Genomic DNA, 19337 nt, shown 5'->3' with positions numbered 1-19337 from the left:
GCGTGCAGAATGTAGTGTTACAGTCATAGCTAGGGTGTAGAGAAAGATCAACTTAATGCAAGATAAATCCATTCAAAAGTCTGACAGCAGCAGGTAAGAAGCTGTTCTTGAGTTGGATGGTACGTGACTTAGGACTTTTGTATCTTCTTCCCGAGGGAAGAAGCTGGAAGAGAGAATGTCCAGGGTGTGTGGGGTCCTTAGTTATGTTGGCTGCTTTTCCAAGGCAGCGGGAAGTGTAGACAGAGTCAATGGATGGGAGGCTGGTTTGTGTGATGGACTGGGCGACATTCACTACCTTTTGTAGTTCCTTGTGGTCTTGGGCGGAGCAGGAGCCCACACCAAGCTGTGATACAACCAGAAAGAATGCTTTCTATGGTACATCTGTAAAAGTTGGTGAGAGTCGTAGCTGACATGCCAAATTTTCTTAGTCTTCTGATGGGTTTTCTTAACTATAGTGTTGGCATGGGGGGGACTAGTTCAGATTGTTTGTGATCTGGACACCTAAAAACTTGAAGCTCTCGACCCCTTCTACTCCATCCCCATTGATGTAGACAGAGGCATGTTTTTCTTTACACTCCCTGAAGTCGATGACAATCTCCTTCGTTTTGCTGACATTGAGGGAAAGATTATTGTTGCTGCACCAGTTCACCAGATTCTCTGTCTTATTCCTGTACTCTGTCTTATTCTCGGTACTGAGATCTGACATACTACAGTGGTGTTGTCAGCAAACTTCTAAATCGAGTTTGAGGGGAATTTGGCCGCACCAGCTGGTGTTGAGCTTCTTGAGTGTTGTTGGAGCCGCACCCGTTCAGGCAAGTGGAGAGAATTCATAAGTTCATAAGGTGTAGGAGCATAATTAGGCCATTTGGCCCATCGAGTCTGCTCCGCCATTTGATCATGGTTAATATGCTCCTCATCCCCATTTTCCTGCATTCTCCCCAAAACCCTTCAATCCATTACCAATTAAAAATCAGTCTAACTCCTCCTTAAATTTACTCACTGTCCCAGCATCCACTGCACTTTGGGGTAGCAAATTCCTCAGGTTCACAACCCTTTGGGAGAAATAGTTTCTCTTCAACTTAAATCTGCTACCCCTTATCCTAAGACTATGGTCTCTCATCCGAGAATGCCCCATAAGGGGAAGCGCCTTCTCCACGTCTTCTTTACCCATATATATCACACTGCTGACTTGTGTCTTTGTCGATGGCGTACAGGCTTTGGGGGATAGTCAGAGTCAGGAAGTGGGTTACTCGCCGCAGGATTATCAGCCTCTGACATGTTCTTGTGTTTATCAGGCTGGGTTCAGTTGAGTTTCTGGTCAATGGTGACCCCCAGGATGTTGATACTTGCGGCGGGGGTTGGGGGCGGGGGGTCGTTGGGTGGGGCGACGGTGCAGGGGAGGGGGGTAGGGATGGGATTCAGTGTTTCTGGTCAATGGTGAACCCAAGAATGTTGACTGTGGGGGATTCAGTAGTGGTGATGCCATTGACTGTCAAGGCAGAGATGGCCAGAGTCCCTAATTTGTTGGATAATAGTCATTGCTTGGTGCTTGTATAGCGCGAATGTGACTTCCAAACAGGCTTGGGCCAGTGGCCCTCAGGTAGAACAGTCTCCTGAGCTAAGCAAAGCACCCCGATTCCAGATCTGCTCAACACCCGAGCAAAAACATGGGAGGGGACTTTGCCCACGGGACTGATAAACTGGTCCCAGCTTGATATCATTGGATCAGAATCAAATATTTTCCCCTTTGCCCAAACAAATGAGTAACAGGGTCTTTCCAGGTAGACCAACAGGGGATTTTAAAAGTTATTTCCAAACAGTTTTGACCTTAACAGCAAGACGTTTAATGGAGGGGGGAAGGGGAGTATGGGGTGGACCCAGGACGGGTGCACTCCTGCCTGGCACTCCTCAGAAATTTACTCCCAGGACTGGCCCAGGCTGAAGTTTCATCTTGCCAATTGCTGCTGGTGCTTTGACCCTTGAACACAGAAATGAGGGGCTTTCCTGATTATGAGAGGGACAGATGCCAAAACTGGATTAAGTTTAAAATTATAGAATTGCCACGTCAGCAGATCAAAAAAAATCAACACAGAAATCCAGTCATGCAAACTGGGACAGTTTCAAACGGAAGGCGCTCCCCGAACGCGCAGTGGAAGCAGAGTCAATTGGAGCTTTCAAAAGGGGAATTAGAGAAATACGAGAAGGGGGATATGGGAGTGAGGGGGGAAAACCAGGGAGAAAAACTGAGGGAGTGCCGCACTGTCAGAGGGTCAGTACTGAGGGAGTGCCGCACTGACAGAGGGTCAGTACTGAGGGAGTACCGCACTGAAAGAGGGTCAGTACTGAGGGAGTGCCGCACTGACAGAGGGTCAGTACTGAGGGAGTGCCGCACTGTCAGAGGGTCAGTACTGAGGGAGTGCCGCACTGTCAGAGGGTCAGTGCTGAGGGAGTGCCGCACTGTCAGAGGGTCAGTGCTGAGGGAGTGCCGCACTGTCAGAGGGTCAGTGCTGAGGGAGTGCCGCACTGTCAGAGGGTCACTGCTGAGGGAGTGCCGCACTGTCAGAGGGTCAGTGCTGAGGGAGCGCAGCACTGTCAGAGGGTCAGTGCTGAGGGAGTGCCGCACTGTCAGAGGGTCAGTGCTGAGGGAGTGCCGCACTGTCAGAGGGTCGGTGCTGAGGGAGTGGTGCACTGTCAGAGGGTCAGTACTGAGGGAGTGTCGCACTGTCAGAGGGTCAGTACTGAGGGAGTACCGCACTGTCAGAGGGTCAGTACTGAGGGAGTACCGCACTGTCAGAGGGTCAGTGCTGAGGGAGTGCCACACTGTCAGAGGGTCAGTACTGATGGAGTGCCGCACTGTCAGAGTGTCAGTACTGAGGGAGCGCAGCACTGTCAGAGGGTCAGTGCTGAGGGAGTGCCGCACTATCAGAGGGTCGGTGCTGAGGGAGTGGTGCACTGTCAGAGGGTCAGTGCTGAGGGAGTGCCGCACTGTCAGAAAGTCAGTACTGAGGGAGCACTGTCAGAGGGTCAGTGGTGAGGGAGTGCCGCACTGTCAGAGGGTCAGTGCTGAGGGAGTGCCGCACTGTCAGAGGGTCAGTGGTGAGGGAGTGCCGCACTGTCAGAGGGTCAGTGCTGAGGGAGCGCCGTACTGTCAGAGGGTCAGTACTGAGGGAGTGCCGCACTGTCAGAGTGTCAGTACTGAGGGAGTGCCGCACTGTCAGAGGGTCAGTACTGAGGGAGTGCCGCACTGTCAGAGGGTCAGTACTGAGGGAGTGCCGCACTGTCAGAGGGTCAGTACTGAGGGAGTGCCGCACTGTCAGAGGGTCAGTACTGAGGGAGTGCCGCACTGTCAGTGGTGTTGTCTTTCAGAATGAGAGCAGATGGGGTCGGGGCAGGGGGGCGATGCTGTGGAGTTCTCTGTGGTATCCTGGGATGATATTTATCCCTCAGCCATTATCGCTGAACAAAAACAGATGGTCTGTATCATTATCATAAAATCATAGAATCGTCCCTACAGCATAGAAGGAGTCCATTTGGCCCATCGAATCTGCACCAACCATAATCCAACCTAGGCCCTATATCTGTAACCCCATGTATTTACCCTGCTAATCCCCAACACTAAGGGCAATTTAGCATGGCCAATCCATGTAAACCCGCACATTTTTGGACTGTGGGAGGAAACCAGAGCACTAGGAGGAAACCCATGCATACACGGGGAGCATGTGCAAACTCTGGACAGGCAGTGACCTGAGGTGGGAATCGAACTCGTGTCCCTGGCGCTGTGAGGCAGCAGTGCTAACCGCTGCACCACCGTGCTCTTGTGGGATCTTGCTGTGCGTAAATTGCCTGCTGAGTCTCCGACATTGGAGTTGTGACCTCACCTCAAATCAAGTTGGCCATTGTCTGTCCGTGGCTTTGGGATGTCCTGCGGGCTGGGGGATTGGTGGATGGCTGGAGAAACGTTGTGTGAGTGACTCATGTTCCTTTCGCTTCTGGTTTCCACCCAGTTGGATACAGTGGGGGAGCAGAGGAGAGGGGAAGGAGTCGGGGAGCAGGGAGGAGGGGAGAGCCCAGTTTTCAAGCAGACTTCCCTGTTTCCCTTTGCTGACCATGTGACCAACTGGAGCATCGTCATGGTGCCTTCACCTCCGCAGACCTGATTTCACTTCCCTCTTGACAAGTTCCATACAGGCCACTCCATCTCTACTGAACTAAATTTAATATTTCCTAATCGAAACAAAACAATCTGGCCCCCAGAATGTCCTGGGAGTGTTTGATGGGGACAGTGTAGAGGGAGCTTTACTCTGTATCTAACCCCGTGCTGTACCTGTCCTGGGAGTGTTTGATGGGGACAGTGTAGAGCGAGCTTTACTCTGTATCTAATCCCGTGCTGTACCTGTCCTGGGAGTGTTTGATGTGGACAGTGTAGAGGGAGCTTTACTCTGTATCTAACCCCGTGCTGTACCTGTCCTGGGAGTGTTTGATGTGGACAGTGTAGAGGGAGCTTTACTCTGTATCTAACCCCTTGCTGTACTTGTCCTGGGAGTGTTTGATGGGGGGATAGTGTAGAGAGAGCTTTACTCTGTATCTAACCCCGTGCTGTACCTGTCCTGGGAGTGTTTGATGGGGACAGTGTTGAGTTTCCTTCTCCAATATCTTGTGTTGCTGATGTGAAGTCATATTCTTTTTTTATTGAACATTCTTACCTCCTGGAATTCAGGATTGAAGATTTTGAGCAGCAAATGGGGGTGGCGTTTGCTTGGATTTTTGGATTTTCAGCTCGTAATAATTTTGAGAGGCTGCAGTTATGGTTTCTCTGCATTCTGACTCTCTGCAACATATAAACAACAACATATTGCATTGACATAGCACTATTAATGTCTATGATTTGTACCAGACTGCTGCACTGGAGCTCAGTACGGCTACAATCCTGATAGAGTGGCAGTAGGTATCAAGTGATACAGAGAGCGTGACAGCGAGAGAGAGAGGGAGGGTGAGAGGGAGGGAGGAAGGGAGGGAGAGAACGGAGGGGGAGAGAGGGAGAAATAAAACAGAGAAAGGTAGAAAGAGAAGTCGAGCGGTTTCGGGAGGAAATTCGGGAGGTTAGGGTCCCCCCCCAGGCAGCTGAAGGCGGAGCGATAGGAATCGGGGGATGCTCAAGAGGCCAGAACTGGAGGAGCGCAGAGATCTTGGAGGGTTGTGGGGGCTGGAGGAGGTTACAGAGATAGGGAGGGTTGTGGGGGCTGGAGGAGGTTACAGAGATAGGGAGAGTGTAGGGGCTGGAGGAGGTTACAGAGATAGAGAGGGGGTGTAGGGGCTGGAGGAGGTTACAGAGATAGAGAGGGGGTGTAGGGGCTGGAGGAGGTTACAGAGATAGGGAGGGGTGTAGGGGCTGGAGGAGGTTACAGAGATAGGGAGGGGTGTCGGGGCTGCAGGAGGTTACAGAGATAGGGAGGGGGTGTAGGGGCTGGAGGAGGTTACAGAGATAGGGAGGGGTGTAGGGGCTGGAGGAGGTTACAGAGATAGGGAGGGTTGTCGGGGCTGGAGGAGGTTACAGAGATAGGGAGGGGTGTAGAGTCTGGGGGATGTTACAGGTGGTGGGAGAGGCAGGGAGATGCAGAGATTTGGACGTGCTGATGTTTTGGAGAGTGGAGGTGTGAAGCAGGTTGAGTCTGTGCTGGTGAGCCAGAATTCAGCATTGATGCCATGTCAGTGAGATGTGAAATAATCAGCCAATGCTTCCCCATCATGGTTTAATATGTCTCAAAACAGTACATCTGACATTTCCAATAAGGCAGAGTCGGGCAAGAGAAGATCTTGAACAATCCTGTCCTCACCCGCAGTTTCACAATAGTTTTGTCCATTCCCTCGTGTTTTTCCCAGGTTTTGGTGAGGCCTTGGACAGGAGCTGCATTTCTGCTAGGCCTGGACCGAGCACCAACTGTTCGGGGGGGTAGGGGGTGTACACACCGGGCAGGGGGGGCCGGATTCCGCTGAGGAGGGAAAGCCAGAACTGGTAAATGTCTCTTCCTGATATTCCAGACGGGAGATTAGCACCATTCGACGACAGGGCCTGGTTTGGGGCCTAGGCCTCAGGCTGCTGTAATCCACCCTTGCGCTCAGGCCCGCTCCCTCAATGCTGCTTCTCCAACCGAACAAAACCCCCTTCGATCTCCTGAACGTCCTCCCATTCCCCAGTCACCCCGGCGACCGGGTTCAACATTACTCCTCAGCAACAGCAACAACCTGCATTCGCGTAGCCGCCGCCTCTCTGCCAGAGTCAAATTCCCCCGATTTGACTTCAAATTCATTCCGACTTGTAACTGTTGATCCAAATCCGAATCAATAGCATCGCACGCACTCCCAGTCGGAACGATGTCACCGTTTCCAGCCCTCGGCAAGACAGAAAGCGACCGCGTTCCCAGACACCTCAGTCAGAGTAAATCCAGGATTCATCACAGTCCGGGGACCGCTTAATGCAAGAAGAATTTCATCAACTACCACCCCACCAACACACACACACACACACACATTCACGCACACTCCCTCCCCCGCACGAGCGGCCGCCCCCTCCCCCACATGCGCGCATTCCCTCCCCTGCATGCGCTCTCCCACACTCTCTCAATCCTTCAGTGCGGCACAGTGGCACAGTGGTTGTTACTATTGCCTCACATCTCCAAGACCCGGGTTCAGTTCCCAGCTTGGGGCACTGTCTCCCCGTTCTTCCCTTATCTGCGTACGTTTCCTCCAGGTACTCTGATTTCCTCCCACAGAAAGCCGTGCTGGTTAGGGTGCATTGGCCATGCTAAGTTCTACCTCGGTGTACCCAAACAGGTGCTGGAGTGTGGCGACTCGGGGATTTTCACAGTAACTTCATTGTCGTGTTAGTGTAAGTCTACTTGTGACACTAACAAAACTCACACACACACTCACTCCCTTTCACACACACACACACACACACACACACTCGCACACTATGCAGATCTCCTCATGTGTGGCTAAGCTCCCCGCACTCGGATGTGAACCGAGATCGCTCTTGTCAAGGAGATTATTCGACCATGATGTGCATGCACAAGGGTGTTTCAGCAAAGGGGCAGGGGAGAGGAGATGGGAGGTGTGTGAGGAGATGTAACATGTGCCAGTCTGTGTCAACGCACTGCCCACAGCGCAGGCTCACTCACAGCTGAGGAGGGAGTGAGTTAGCTCAGAAGGAGGAAGGGGGAACTCATCAGCAGACAGAAGAGGAAGAATGGCATCTCCGGATTGGTGGTTGCAGCGATATTTCCTAATATTCGTGCCCCTTGTCCTTTGGGATGCACTAAATGAAAAACAGGGAAAAAAGAGAGAGGGTAATCGGATAAAGCTTCCTTCTGTTCCTGTAACTTCACACTCCCAGCAGACACCCAGACGGTGCGGCGCTCCCTCAGCACTGACCCTCTGACAGTGCGGTACTCCCTCAGCACTGACCCTCTGACAGTGCGGCACTCCCTCAGCACTGACCCTCTGACAGTGAGGCACTCGCTCAGCACTGACCCTCTGACAGTGCGGCACTCCCTCAGCACTGACCCTCTGACAGTGCGGCACTCCCTCAGCGCTGCCCCTCTGACAGTGCGGTACTCCCTCAGCACTGACCCTCTGACAGTGCGGCACTCCCTCAGTACTGACCCTCTGACAGTGAGGCACTCGCTCAGCACTGACCCTCTGACAGTGCGGCACTCCCTCAGCACTGACCCTCTGACAGTGCGGCACTCCCTCAGCACTGACCCTCTGACAGTGCGGCACTCCCTCAGCACTGACCCTCTGACAGTGCGGCACTCCCTCAGCACTGACCCTCTGACAGTGCGGCACTCCTTTTCTATTCCATGTTGAACCTGCAGGATCCTGGGAGTACGATAATTCCCTTGACAACGCCCTCGATTCTCTCAATGGATCACTCCCGGGGTAACGTGACAATGAAACACTTTGCCAGTTCCTCACACACTAACCTACTGAGGATTTTTTGAAGTTTTTTGCCATGCTGGTGATGATGTGACAGGCGATGGGGTCACTGCTCATGTTGACTCTCAGGATGCTGTTTAGCGCGTACAGTCCCAGTGCGTCAACCTTGGTCTCTGTTTGCACGAGCTCCTTGGGGAATGTGCTGTTGTCCATTGTATTTACCCAGCGCACACTCGCCTCCGGGTAACCCCCTTGGCTCGAGCAAGTGAGTTTCACCTGGTTGCTTGGATGCCCGTCCCCCAACTCTGCCACGCTGATGTTCGGCTGGCTGTACTGTGCTGCCATTTTGACGAAAGAGAGGGAGTCAGTCACGGTGAACGGGAGACCGGCCAACCAATTGCCTGCCCACCCACACCCCCCACCCCACCACCACCACCCTCCCCCCACCCCCACTGCCACCACCCCACCTGCCTCAGTCTGCCTCGACTTCGGTGGGCTATTCGACTGCCAGGGCCATCGCCACTGGCGAACGCCATCCATTGGCAGTCACTCCAGGAGGAACGGAGGGATATGGGAAGTGGAGGCCATTCTGTCCATCCCCGCCCTCCCCCATTGTGGGGCGGGTCTTAAAATTCCCCGAAACCCAACTCGATCCCTCGGACACAGTCCGCACTGGCAAAAATCAAACGCCAGAACAAAAACTTCCTTATTTTGAAACTTCCAACTGGCCCCCCACTCACCTCAACAGTATTTATTTTGGAGTGAGGGGGAATGGCGTAGGGGGTTAGGGGAGGGAGTTCCAGATGTCTACTCCCATTTGGGCTTCCTCATATCCTGCCTGCCCGCTGAATAGCCTGTCCGGTGATGAATCTGTGGAATTCATTGCCACAGGGGACTTTGGAGGCCAAGTCATTGAGTGTACTTCAGACAGAGATAGATAGGTTCTTGATTGGTAAGGCAATCAAAGGTTTTTGATTTGATTTATTATTGCCACACGTGCAGTGAAAAGCATTGTGTCTTACACACTATACAGACAAAGCATACCGATCATAGAGAAGGAAAGGAGAGAGTGCAGAATGTAGTTTTACAGTCATAGCTAGGGTGTAGAGAAAGATCAATTTAATGCGAGGTAGGTCCATTCAAAAGTCTGACAGCAGCAGGGAAGAAGCTGTTCTTGAGTCAGTTGGTACGTGACCTCAGACTTTTGTATCTTTTTCCCGATGGAAGAAGGTGGAAGAGAGAATGTCCGGGGTGCGTGGGGTCCTTAATTATGCTGGCTGCTTTTCTGAGGCAGCGGGAAGTGTAGACAGAATCAACGGATGGGAGGCTGGTTTGCGTAATGGATTGGGCTACATTCACAACTTTTGTAGTTCCTTGCGGTCTTGGGCAGAGCAGAAGCCCAGACCAAGCTGTGATACAACCAGAAAGGATGCTTTCTATGGAGCATCTGTAAAGGTTGGTGAGATTTTGGTGGTGGTGGTGGTGGTTGGGGTGGTTGGGGGGGGGGGGTGGGAGGAGTGGGGGAGTCGGCATGTAGGTTTACGGGGGAAAAGGCGGGAGAATGGGATTGAGAAACCTGTCAGCCATGATCAAATGGTGGAGCTGACTCGATGGGCCAAATGGCCTTATTCTGCTCCTATATCTTATGGCTCCCATTGTTACTGTTCTTTCTGCTGGTTCTGGACTCATAGAATCCCTACAGTATAGAAAGAACCCATTCAGCCCATCGAGTCTGCACCAACCACAATCCCACCCAGGCCCTACCCCCACATATTTACCTACTAACCCCTCTAACCTACGCATCTCAGGACACTAAGGGCAATTTTAGCATGACCAATCAACCTAACCCGCACATCTTTGGACTCTTCCCCTTCCACCCCTTCTCACTCTGGTTTCTGTCGTCAGGCTCTAGATATAGCAGCATATAGATCAGTCGCAGATATGGGTGGAGAAATGGCAGACGGAGTTTAATTCAGGCAAGTCTGAGGTGTTATACATTGGGAGATCAGGGTAATGATACAGTTAATGGCAGGACCCCGAACAGCACTGGCGCACAGAGAGATACATCGGGTGGCACAATGGTTAGCACTGCTGCCTCCCAGTACCAGGGACCTGGGTTCGATTCCCAGCTTGGGTCACTGTCTGTGTGGAGTCTGCACGTTCTCCCCGTGTCTGCGTGGGTTTCCTCCGGGTGCTCCGGTTTCCCCCACAGTCCAAAGATGTGCAGGTTAGGTGGATTGGTCATGCTAAATTGCCCCTTACTGTCAGGGGGATCAGGAGGATAAATGCATGGGGAATAGGTGAACTAGTGGTCGGTGCAGACGTGATGGGCCAAATGACAAAGAACAAAGAACAAAGAACAACACAGCACGGGAAACAGGCCCTTCGGCCCAACGAGCCCGCACCGCCGTCCCACTGTCTCAGTGACCTATTCATGATTTTAGTCTACACCTAACGTGCGAGGATCAGGGAGGTCCAATTTAGGGACAATTTAGTACCCAATCAATCAGCCTAAAAGCACAAAATGACCTCCTTCTGCACTATGTTCTTGGGGTTCAAGTCCATAGCTCCCTGGAAAGTGGCCACACAAGTAGGTAGGGTGATAAAGAAGGCATATGGCACACTTGCCTTTATTGGTCAGGGCATTGAGTACGAAAGTCAAGATGTCATATTGCAGCTTTAGAAAACTTTGGCTAGGACACAATTAGAGTATTGCGTTCAATTCTGACTGCCACACTACAGAATGGTTGTAGAGGCTTTGGAGAGAGTGCAGAAGAGGTTTACCAGGATTCTGCCTGGATTCGAGGGTCAGAAGATGCTGGACAAACTAGGTTTGTTTTCTCTGGAGCAGCGGACGCTGAGGGGAGACCTGGTAGAAGTCTCTAAAATTACGAGAGGCAGAGGTAGATAGATAGTCAGAATCTTTGTCCAGAGTTGAAATGTCTAATATTAGGGGGACATGCACTTAGGGTGAGAGGGGAAAGTTAAAAAGAGATGTGAGGGGTAATTTTTCTTTACACAGAGAGGGGTAGGTGTGTAGAACACACTGCCAGGGTTGCCAGTGGAGGCAGATACAATTAAGAGGTTTTTAGATAAGCATATGAATGTGTGAGGATTAGAGACGTTATGGAGCAAGGGCAGGCAGAAAGGATTTGTTGAATTTGGCGGTCATGTTCAGCACAACATTGTGGGCCGAAGGGCCTGTTCCTGGGCTGCACTGTTCCATGTTCGAAAACCCCTTTAATCACCTCTCGAGATCAACACAGGCCTGTGGTCTTTTGTTAAAGGGGAAGTGATGACCGAGTGGTATTACCGCTACACTATTAATCCAGAAACTCAGCTAGTGTCCTGGGGACCCGGATTCGAATCCCGCCACAGCAGGTGGCGGAATTTGAATTCAATTAAAAAAATACCTGGAATTAAGAATTTACTGATGACCATGAAACCATTGTGGGAAAAACCCATCTGGTTTACAGATGTCCCTTTCGGGAAGGAAATCTGCTGTCTTTACCCGGTCTGGCCTACATGTGACTCCAGAGCCACAGCAATGTGGTTGACTCTGGGGGACCTAGGGAATAGCAATAAATGCTGGACAGCCAGCGACACCCATGCCCCACTTGCGACGCGGGTCACCGGGATGACAAGGGGAGGCAACTCAAACCTGTCTTACCTGTGACTTTCAGGTGTACGAAATGTTGTTGGATAGATGCGTCATGCAGTTGTATCACACAATGATAGCTGCCCTCGTCGGCGAGGCTGATGTTGCGAAGGCTGAGGGAGAAATCACCGTGTGCCATGTCACCAATGAAGCTGGTTCGCTTTGCGTAGCCAGGATCGCACTCGGTGCATCTATCCCTGTTCCCGTAATATACTACCGCCACTACTTTCATTTTACTGTCATCCCTCTGCCAATACACCCTCTTGGCCGATTGGCTGGAGACGGTGCAGGGCAGAACCACTTCTCCCCGGTAAGACGCGGTCATGTTCATTACAGAGCCTGCCAGACAAGAGAAATTGAATCGATACAGAGCAGAAATCAATGGTCGGGGAATCGCGGGGCGGAATTCAGCACTGGAAGAGGCCATCGTGTCTATGCCAGCTTCCAGCATGAGCAATTGGCCCAGTCCCTGTCCCACCCCCTTTCCCATACCTCCCACCAACCTTCTCCCCACCCCACCATTCTCTGAACATTTACCCCTCTTCAGATTAAAAATCCGATTCCCCTTCTGAAATTGGATCTGCCTCCCCCACACAATCTCAGGCAACGGGGATGAAGTGGAAATGGTTGAGAGCTTCAGGTTTCTAGGTGTTCAGGTCACCAACAACCTGTTTTGGTCCCTCCACACCGGCGCCGAGGTCAAGATGGATTGTTGCAAATAATGTTGGATTGTTACAATTTGCAACAATCACAGCTTGGCCTCAACTGTGGTGCCTTTATGGCCGAATTTCTGACCAAAGCTCAGGACCTAGAATGGACACAGGTCTCTGCATAAAGAAAGCAGTTAATCTCTAACTGTCCTGAAGATATGTCAATCACAGCAATTGACCTCTGACTGTCCCCACAATGTATCTCACAGCAATTAGTCTCTAACTGTCCTCACAATGTGTCTCACGGCAATTAGCCTCTAACTGTCCTCACAATGTATCTCACAGCAATTAGTCTCTAACTGTCCTCACAATGTGTCTCACAGCAATTAGCCTCTAACTGTCCTCAGTGGGGTCTGACAAGGGTCTTATAAAGTCTCAGCATTACCTCCCGCCTCCTTAACTCAATCCCTTGATTAATGAAGGCCAGTATACCATACTGGTATGGTATACTGGCCTTCTTGACCACATCCTCCACCTGTGAGGCCGATTTAAGAGTCCTATGGACCCGGACCCCAAGATCCTTCTGCTCTTCAACCCAGCTAAGACTCCTACCCTTGATATTGTACTCCTTCATCCCATTGGTCCTGCCAAAATGGACCACTACACATTTATCCGCATTGAAGTCCATCTGCCACTTCTCCGCCCAGTCTTGCATCCTATCAATGTCACGCTGCAACTCCTGACATCCCTCCAGACTACCCACAACACCACCAACCTTCGTATCGTCGGCGAACTTACTAACCCATCCCTCCACTTCCTCATCCAGGCCATTTATGAAAATGACAAACAGCAAGGGTCCTAGAACAGATCCCTGGGGCACTCCACTGGTGACCGACCTCCATGCAGAAAAAGACCCATCCACAACCACTCTCTGCCTTCTGCAGGCAACCAGTTCTGGATCCACAAGGCCAAAGCCCCCTGGATCCCATGCTCTCTCACCTTCTCAAGAAGTCTTGCATGGGGGACCTTATCAAACGCCTTGCTGAAGTCCATGTAAACCACGTCCACCGCTCTTCCTTCGTCAATGTGTTCAGTCACATTTTCAAAGAACTCAACTAGGCTCGTAAGAAACGACCTCCCCTTGACAAAGCCGTGCTGACTATTCCTGACCATTCTAAACTTCTCTAAGTGCTCATAAATCTTGTCCCTCAGAATCCTCTCCATCAACTTGAATGCCTCGATTCATTCTCCCACTTATCCTTCCCTGCTCCGAGGAGAACCATCCCAGTTTCTCCCGGGTCTCTCCATGTAAACCACCCCAATTCTGAATGGGATAATACTCACCTGAATCTGTAGCAGCGACTGACACCCACAGTCCGAGGAGGAACGTTTCCACCCTGAAAGGAAAGGTGATTGTGTTAAAATTTGGGTTTGCGTACAGTGTGAAGTTTGATGTCTAACCCTCTCCCTCCTCTGTACCAGTCCCCACCCTCCAGCCCTGTCCCAATCCCAAATCCAAACCCTCCCATTTCCTCCGAATACAAGGTTCCAGAACTCTGAATGTGAATTGCCCCAAAGCTAATCAGCTATTCAACCTTGGGCAGCACAATGCTTAGCACTGCTGACTCACAGTTCCAGGGACCTGGGTTCAATTCCCGACTTGGGTCACTGTCTGTGCGGAGTGTGCACATTCTCCCCGTGTCTGCAAGGGTTTCCTTCACGTGTTCCAGTTTCATCTCACACGCCAAAGGTGTGCGGGTTAGATGGATTGGCCATGCTAAATTGCCTCTTAGTGTCAAAGGGATTAGCTAGGGTAAATACATGAGGTTATGGGGAAAGGGCCTGGGTGGGATTGTGGTCAGAACAATCTCGATGGGCCGAATGGCCTCCTTTTACACTGTAGGTTTCCAACACAGTGGCAGTTCTATGCCAGCCACCCATTGGCTGAAATATAACCCCTTCCCTGCCATCCCACACTCCTTCTCACCCATCCCACCCAGCGTCCATGGGGTGGGGGGAATGGTTATTCTGCCCTGTTCCTGCTCTGGGATTGAAATTGGGGTGAACAGTGATAGGGGTCAAAACTGGAGCTAGTGATGAGAAAGAGAGTTTGCGAGAGAGAGAGAGAGGAATGTGTATTTGCAATCACAGCTTGCAGTCATTGCCAGATGTGATGGTGACACATCAGATGAAGTGAAGTTCGGGCTTAGATACATAAAAAAAACTACAGCACAATAAAGGCCCTTTGGCCCACAAAGTTGTGCCCAACATGTCCCTACCTTAGAGATTAACTTGCTGAGGATTGGCACAGAGGTGGCACGGTGGCACAGTGGTTAGCACTGCTGCCTCACAACATCAGGGACCCAGGTTCGATTCCTGACTTGGGTCACTGTCCCTGTGGAGTCCGCACGTTCTCCCTGTGTCTGTGTGGGTTTCCTCCCACAGTGCAAAAGGCACGCTGGTTAGGTGCCTTGGCTGTGCTAAATTCTCCCTCAGTGTACCTGAACAGGCACCGGAGTGTGGCAACTAGGGGATTTTCACAGTACCTTCATTGCAGTGTTAACATAAGCCCAGTTATTTAATAAACTACAAAATAAACCAGTCTGAGGATTAGAGGAGACCATTTAGGATGGAGATGAGACATTTCTTCACCCGGTGACCCTGTGGAATTCATTTCCACAGGAAGTCATTGATGCCAAAACACTGGACAGATTCAAGAGGCAGTCAATTAAAGCACTCGTGGTGAACAGGATCGAAAGTTATGGGGAGAAAGCAGGATTGGGCTACTGAGTTGGGTGATCAGCTATGGTCGTAATGAATGGCGGAGCAGGCTTAAAGGGCCTCTTCCTGTTCCTATCTTATAGATTACTGTGTTTCTAAACTAAACTAAAACAAAGACAGATGGTTGTGGTCATGGGGGCTCAGTGATCTCAGCTCCAGGACATCTCTGCAGGAGCTCCTCGGGGTTGTTTAATCGGTTAAGCATTCTTCAACCACTTCATCAGTGACCTTGCCTCCTTCATGAGGTCAGAAGTGGGGATGTTCACTGACGATTGCACAATGTTCAGCACCATTCGCAACTCCTCAGATACTGAAGCAGTCCGTGTTCAAACGAAACAAGATCTGGACAATATCCAAGCTTGGGCTGACAAGCCAGAAGTAACATTCGGACCACACAAACGCCAGGCAATGACCCTTACCAATAACAGACACTCCAATCACCGCCCCTTGGTATTACCATCACTGAATCCCCCGCTATCAACCCAGTGGGGGTCACCGTTGACCAGAAACTGACCTGAACTAGCTACATAAATACAGATGTTGGCCATGATATGGACTTCACCCAATGAAGGACGGCAGCATGGAGCTTTGTGAGTTCATACAAACATTATAACCTGGTGAATCCTGCAGTGAGTAACTCACCTCCTGACTCCCTGAAGCCTGTCCACCATCTACAAGGACACAAGTCAGGAGTGTGATGGAATACTCCCCACTTGCCTGGATGGGTGCGGCTCCAACAACACTCGAGAAGCTTGACACTATCCAGGACAAAGCAGCCCCGCTCGATCGACACACTAACCCGAAACATTTACTCCCTCCACTCCCTATGCACAGTGACGGCCGTGTGTACCATCTACAAGATGCACTGCAGCATCTCACCAAGGCTCCTTCGGCAGCACCTTGCAAACCCACCACCTCTACCATCTAGAAGGACAAGGGCAGCAGATACCTGGGAACACCCCCACCTGGAGGTTCCCCTCCGAGTCACTCACCAGCCCGACTTGGAAATATATCAGCCGTTCCTTCACTGTCGCTGGGTCTAAATCCTGGGACTCTCTCCCTAACAGCACAGTGCGTGTACCTACACCTCGGGGACTGCAGCGGGTTCAAGATGGTGGCTCACCCACCACCTTCTCAAGGGGCAATTAGGGAGCGGGGGGGGGTAAATGCTGGACCTCACCAGCCATGCCCAGGCCCCAGAACGGAAGCCAAAAAGAATGTCAGCACGAAGGCACAGAGTGAAATGTCCTGTTTGCTGAAGCCGTTTATGACAAAAAGGAGAGATAATCATCGATAAACATTAACATTTCAGAAACACAAACAAGGCAATTACTGCAATTCTATTCCAAAGTGAACACTAGCCAAATGGACACACAGTATACAGAGACAGAGACACAGAGAAAGAGAGAGACAGAGAGAGAGAGACAGGGAAAGAGAGAGACAGAGAGAGAAAGACAGACAGAGACAGACAGACAGAGACAGACAGACAGAGAAAGTGATAGAGGGTGAGACAGGGAGAAAGAAGGTGAGAGAGAGCGGGTGAGAGAAAGGGTGAGGCAGAGAGGGGGTGAGACAGAAAGAGAGGGACAGAAAGGGAGACAGAGAGAGACACAGAAAGAGAGAGATATGAAAAGAGGGGCAGAGGGAGAGGGGACAGAGAGAGAGAAAGAGAAAAAGAGAGAAACACAGAACGAGAGAGAGAAAGACAGAAAGAGGGAGAGACGGAGAGAGACACACACACAAACAGAAAGATAGAGATACAGAGGAAAAGATAGAGACAGAGAAAGGGTGACAGAGGGAGGAAAGGGGTGAGAGAGAGAGAGCAAGAAGGGGGAGGGAAGTGGGGAACACAGGACCGTTGAGGCAGAGAAAGTGATTAGGCAATTCTGCAGCAGGGAAAGTGGCAGGGATAGAAAATGCTGGATTGGAAAGTGAGATAAACTTACCCAGAATATTGGCAAATCCTCATGGCTGAGAGGGTGAGACAGAGTGACAGAGACACAGGGTGAGCACACTATCCCCACAGCTAGTCTGCCCTTCAGAGAATCACACAAATCAATAAGACAATCCCACTGAAATCAAACCCTTGGAGTTCACAACTTCCACTAAGATGGAGGCGTGGTCAGGCAAACTGCCTGATTCACTCACAAACACTTAACCCTTCCAGCACATAATCAACTCCCATCTCACAGCAAGCACAGGGATTAGCCTCCTCCTCCCACATGGACCCCAAACTGTCCCCCCAATTCGTCATTTCCCAACATTACAAAACCCATCCTGCTCATTCAAACTCATTCCGTTTGTGAAACACTGTGTGAAATCTCAAGGATAATTGCCCCATCAAACACTCCCAGGACAGGTACAGCACAGGGTTAGATACAGAGTAAAGCTCCCTCTACACTGTTCCCCATCAGACACTCCCAGGACAGATACAGCACAGGGTTAGATACAGAGTAAAGCTCCCTCTACACTGTCCCCATCAAACATTCCCAGGACAGATACAGCACAGGGTTAGATACAGAGTAAAGCTCCCTCTACAGTGTCCCCATCAAACATTCCCAGGACAGGGACAGCACGGGCTTAGATACAGAGTAAAGCTCCCTCTACACTGTTCCCCATCAGACACTCCCAGGTCAGATACAGCACAGGGTTAGATACAGAGTAAAGCTCCCTCTACACTGTCCCCATCAAACATTCCCAGGACAGATACAGCACAGGGTTAGATACAGAGTAAAGCTCCCTCTACAGTGTCCCCATCAAACATTCCCAGGACAGGTACAGCACGGGCTTAGATACAGAGTAAAGCTCCCTCTACACTGTTCCCCATCAGACACTCCCAGGTCAGATACAGCACAGGGTTAGATACAGAGTAAAGCTCCCTCTACACTGTCCCCATCAAACATTCCCAGGACAGATACAGCACAGGGTTAGATACAGAGTAAAGCTCCCTCTACAGTGTCCCCATCAAACATTCCCAGGACAGGGACAGCACGGGCTTAGATACAGAGTAAAGCTACCCATGGATTCAGTGCTACACTCCCTCAGTATTGCCCCTCTGACAGTGCGGCACTCCCACAGTACTGACCCTCTGACAGTGCGGCACTCTGTCAGTACTGACCCTCTGACAGTGCGGCACTCCCTCAGTACTGACCCTCTGACAGTGCGGCACTCCCTCAGCACTGACCCTCTGACAGTGCGGCACTCCCTCAGTACTGACCCTCTGACAGTGCGGTACTCCCTCAGCACTGACTATCTGACAGTGCGGCACCCCCTCAGTACTGACCCTCTGACAGTGCGGCACTCTGTCAGTACTGACCCTCTGACAGTGTGGCACCCCCTCAGTACTGACCCTCTGACAGTGCGGCACCCCCTCAGCACTGACTATCTGACAGTGCGGCACTCCCTCATCACTGACCCTCTGACAGTGCGGCACTCCCTCAGCACTGACCCTCTGACAGTGCGGCACTCCCTCAGCACTGACCCTCTGACAGTGCGGCACTCCCTCAGCACTGACCCTCTGACAGTGCGGCACTCCCTCAGCACTGACCCTCTGACAGTGCGGCACTCCCTCAGCACTGACCCTCTGACAGTGCGGCACTCCCTCAGCACTGACCCTCTGACAGTGCGGCACTCCCTCAGCACTGACCCTCTGACAGTGCGGCACTCCCTCAGTGCTGACCCTTTGACAGTGCGGCACTTCCTCAGTACTGACCCTCTGACAGTGCGACGCTCCCTCAGTACTGACCCTCTGACAGTGCGGCACTCCCTCAGTACTGACCCTCTGACAGTGCGGCACTCCCTCAGCACTGACTATCTGACAGTGCGGCACTCCCTCATATCTTGAACGAAAAACGCCAAGTGGGGATTACGTCTGCCGGTAGTTTGGAATGAGGCTTTGCAGCATGTTCTTTGGGAGACTGTGGGGGTGGCGGGGGTACGAGCTTTGCTTTGGCATTGTAACACAGGCCAAAATAATTCATTCTACATTGAGAGATTTCCATGGAATTGGGGATGGGTTCAGATTGTGTATCGAACCGTGTGGAATGAACTCAATTGGCCACGTTTGATGTGGGAAACGTACAAAAGATAATATAGTTAAGATGAAAGATTAACTCCTGCCTGTTGCGGTGAGGCAGGGAGGATGATGTTTGGGATTAATATAACCACTCATAAATTCTGGCTAACATGGGCTTGAAAAATTGTTCTCCAATAGCATTCTTTAACAAATCACAAGGGCTTTACGAAGGGAATCTTTAAACTGCTGATTTCATGTGTTCGCCACAGGTTGGGGAGGGGTCAGAGGAGCCTTGAAA

General features: G+C 51.2%; 1 protein-coding gene across 1 annotated transcript; it reads right to left on the bottom strand.

Annotated features, from left to right (window-relative positions):
• Positions 1-6588: 6588 nt before the first annotated feature.
• LOC145338962 (ICOS ligand-like) lies at positions 6589-17115 on the bottom strand. The gene is made up of 5 exons (XM_080183371.1): positions 16971-17115; positions 13588-13640; positions 11606-11932; positions 7983-8273; positions 6589-7315 (listed from the first exon to the last, which is right to left on the bottom strand). The coding sequence occupies exons 1-5, from the start codon at positions 16991-16993 to the stop codon at positions 7197-7199; spliced, it is 813 nt and encodes a 270-aa protein (XP_080039497.1). The 5' UTR covers positions 16994-17115; the 3' UTR covers positions 6589-7196.
• Positions 17116-19337: the final 2222 nt, after the last annotated feature.

This window comes from Carcharhinus amblyrhynchos, unplaced genomic scaffold (genome assembly GCF_965287045.1).
Source record: "Carcharhinus amblyrhynchos unplaced genomic scaffold, sCarAmb.v2.hapA chromosome_270, whole genome shotgun sequence".
NCBI classification, from domain to species: domain Eukaryota; kingdom Metazoa; phylum Chordata; class Chondrichthyes; order Carcharhiniformes; family Carcharhinidae; genus Carcharhinus; species Carcharhinus amblyrhynchos.
This window is presented reverse-complemented; position numbering and strand designations above follow the sequence as displayed.

What these genes read in the sequence shown, in the direction of transcription:
- LOC145338962 (XM_080183371.1), bottom strand. Translation starts at nt 16,993, where the DNA reads ATGAGGATTTGCCAATATTCTGG. An exon ending in AGTCGCTGCTACAGATTCAG is followed by an intron (nt 11,933 to 13,587) that starts GTGAGTATTATC and finishes CTTGTCTGGCAG; the next exon opens with GCTCTGTAATGAACATGACC. An exon ending in CTTCAAAAAATCCTCAGTAG is followed by an intron (nt 7,316 to 7,982) that starts GTTAGTGTGTGA and finishes TTTTTCATTTAG; the next exon opens with TGCATCCCAAAGGACAAGGG.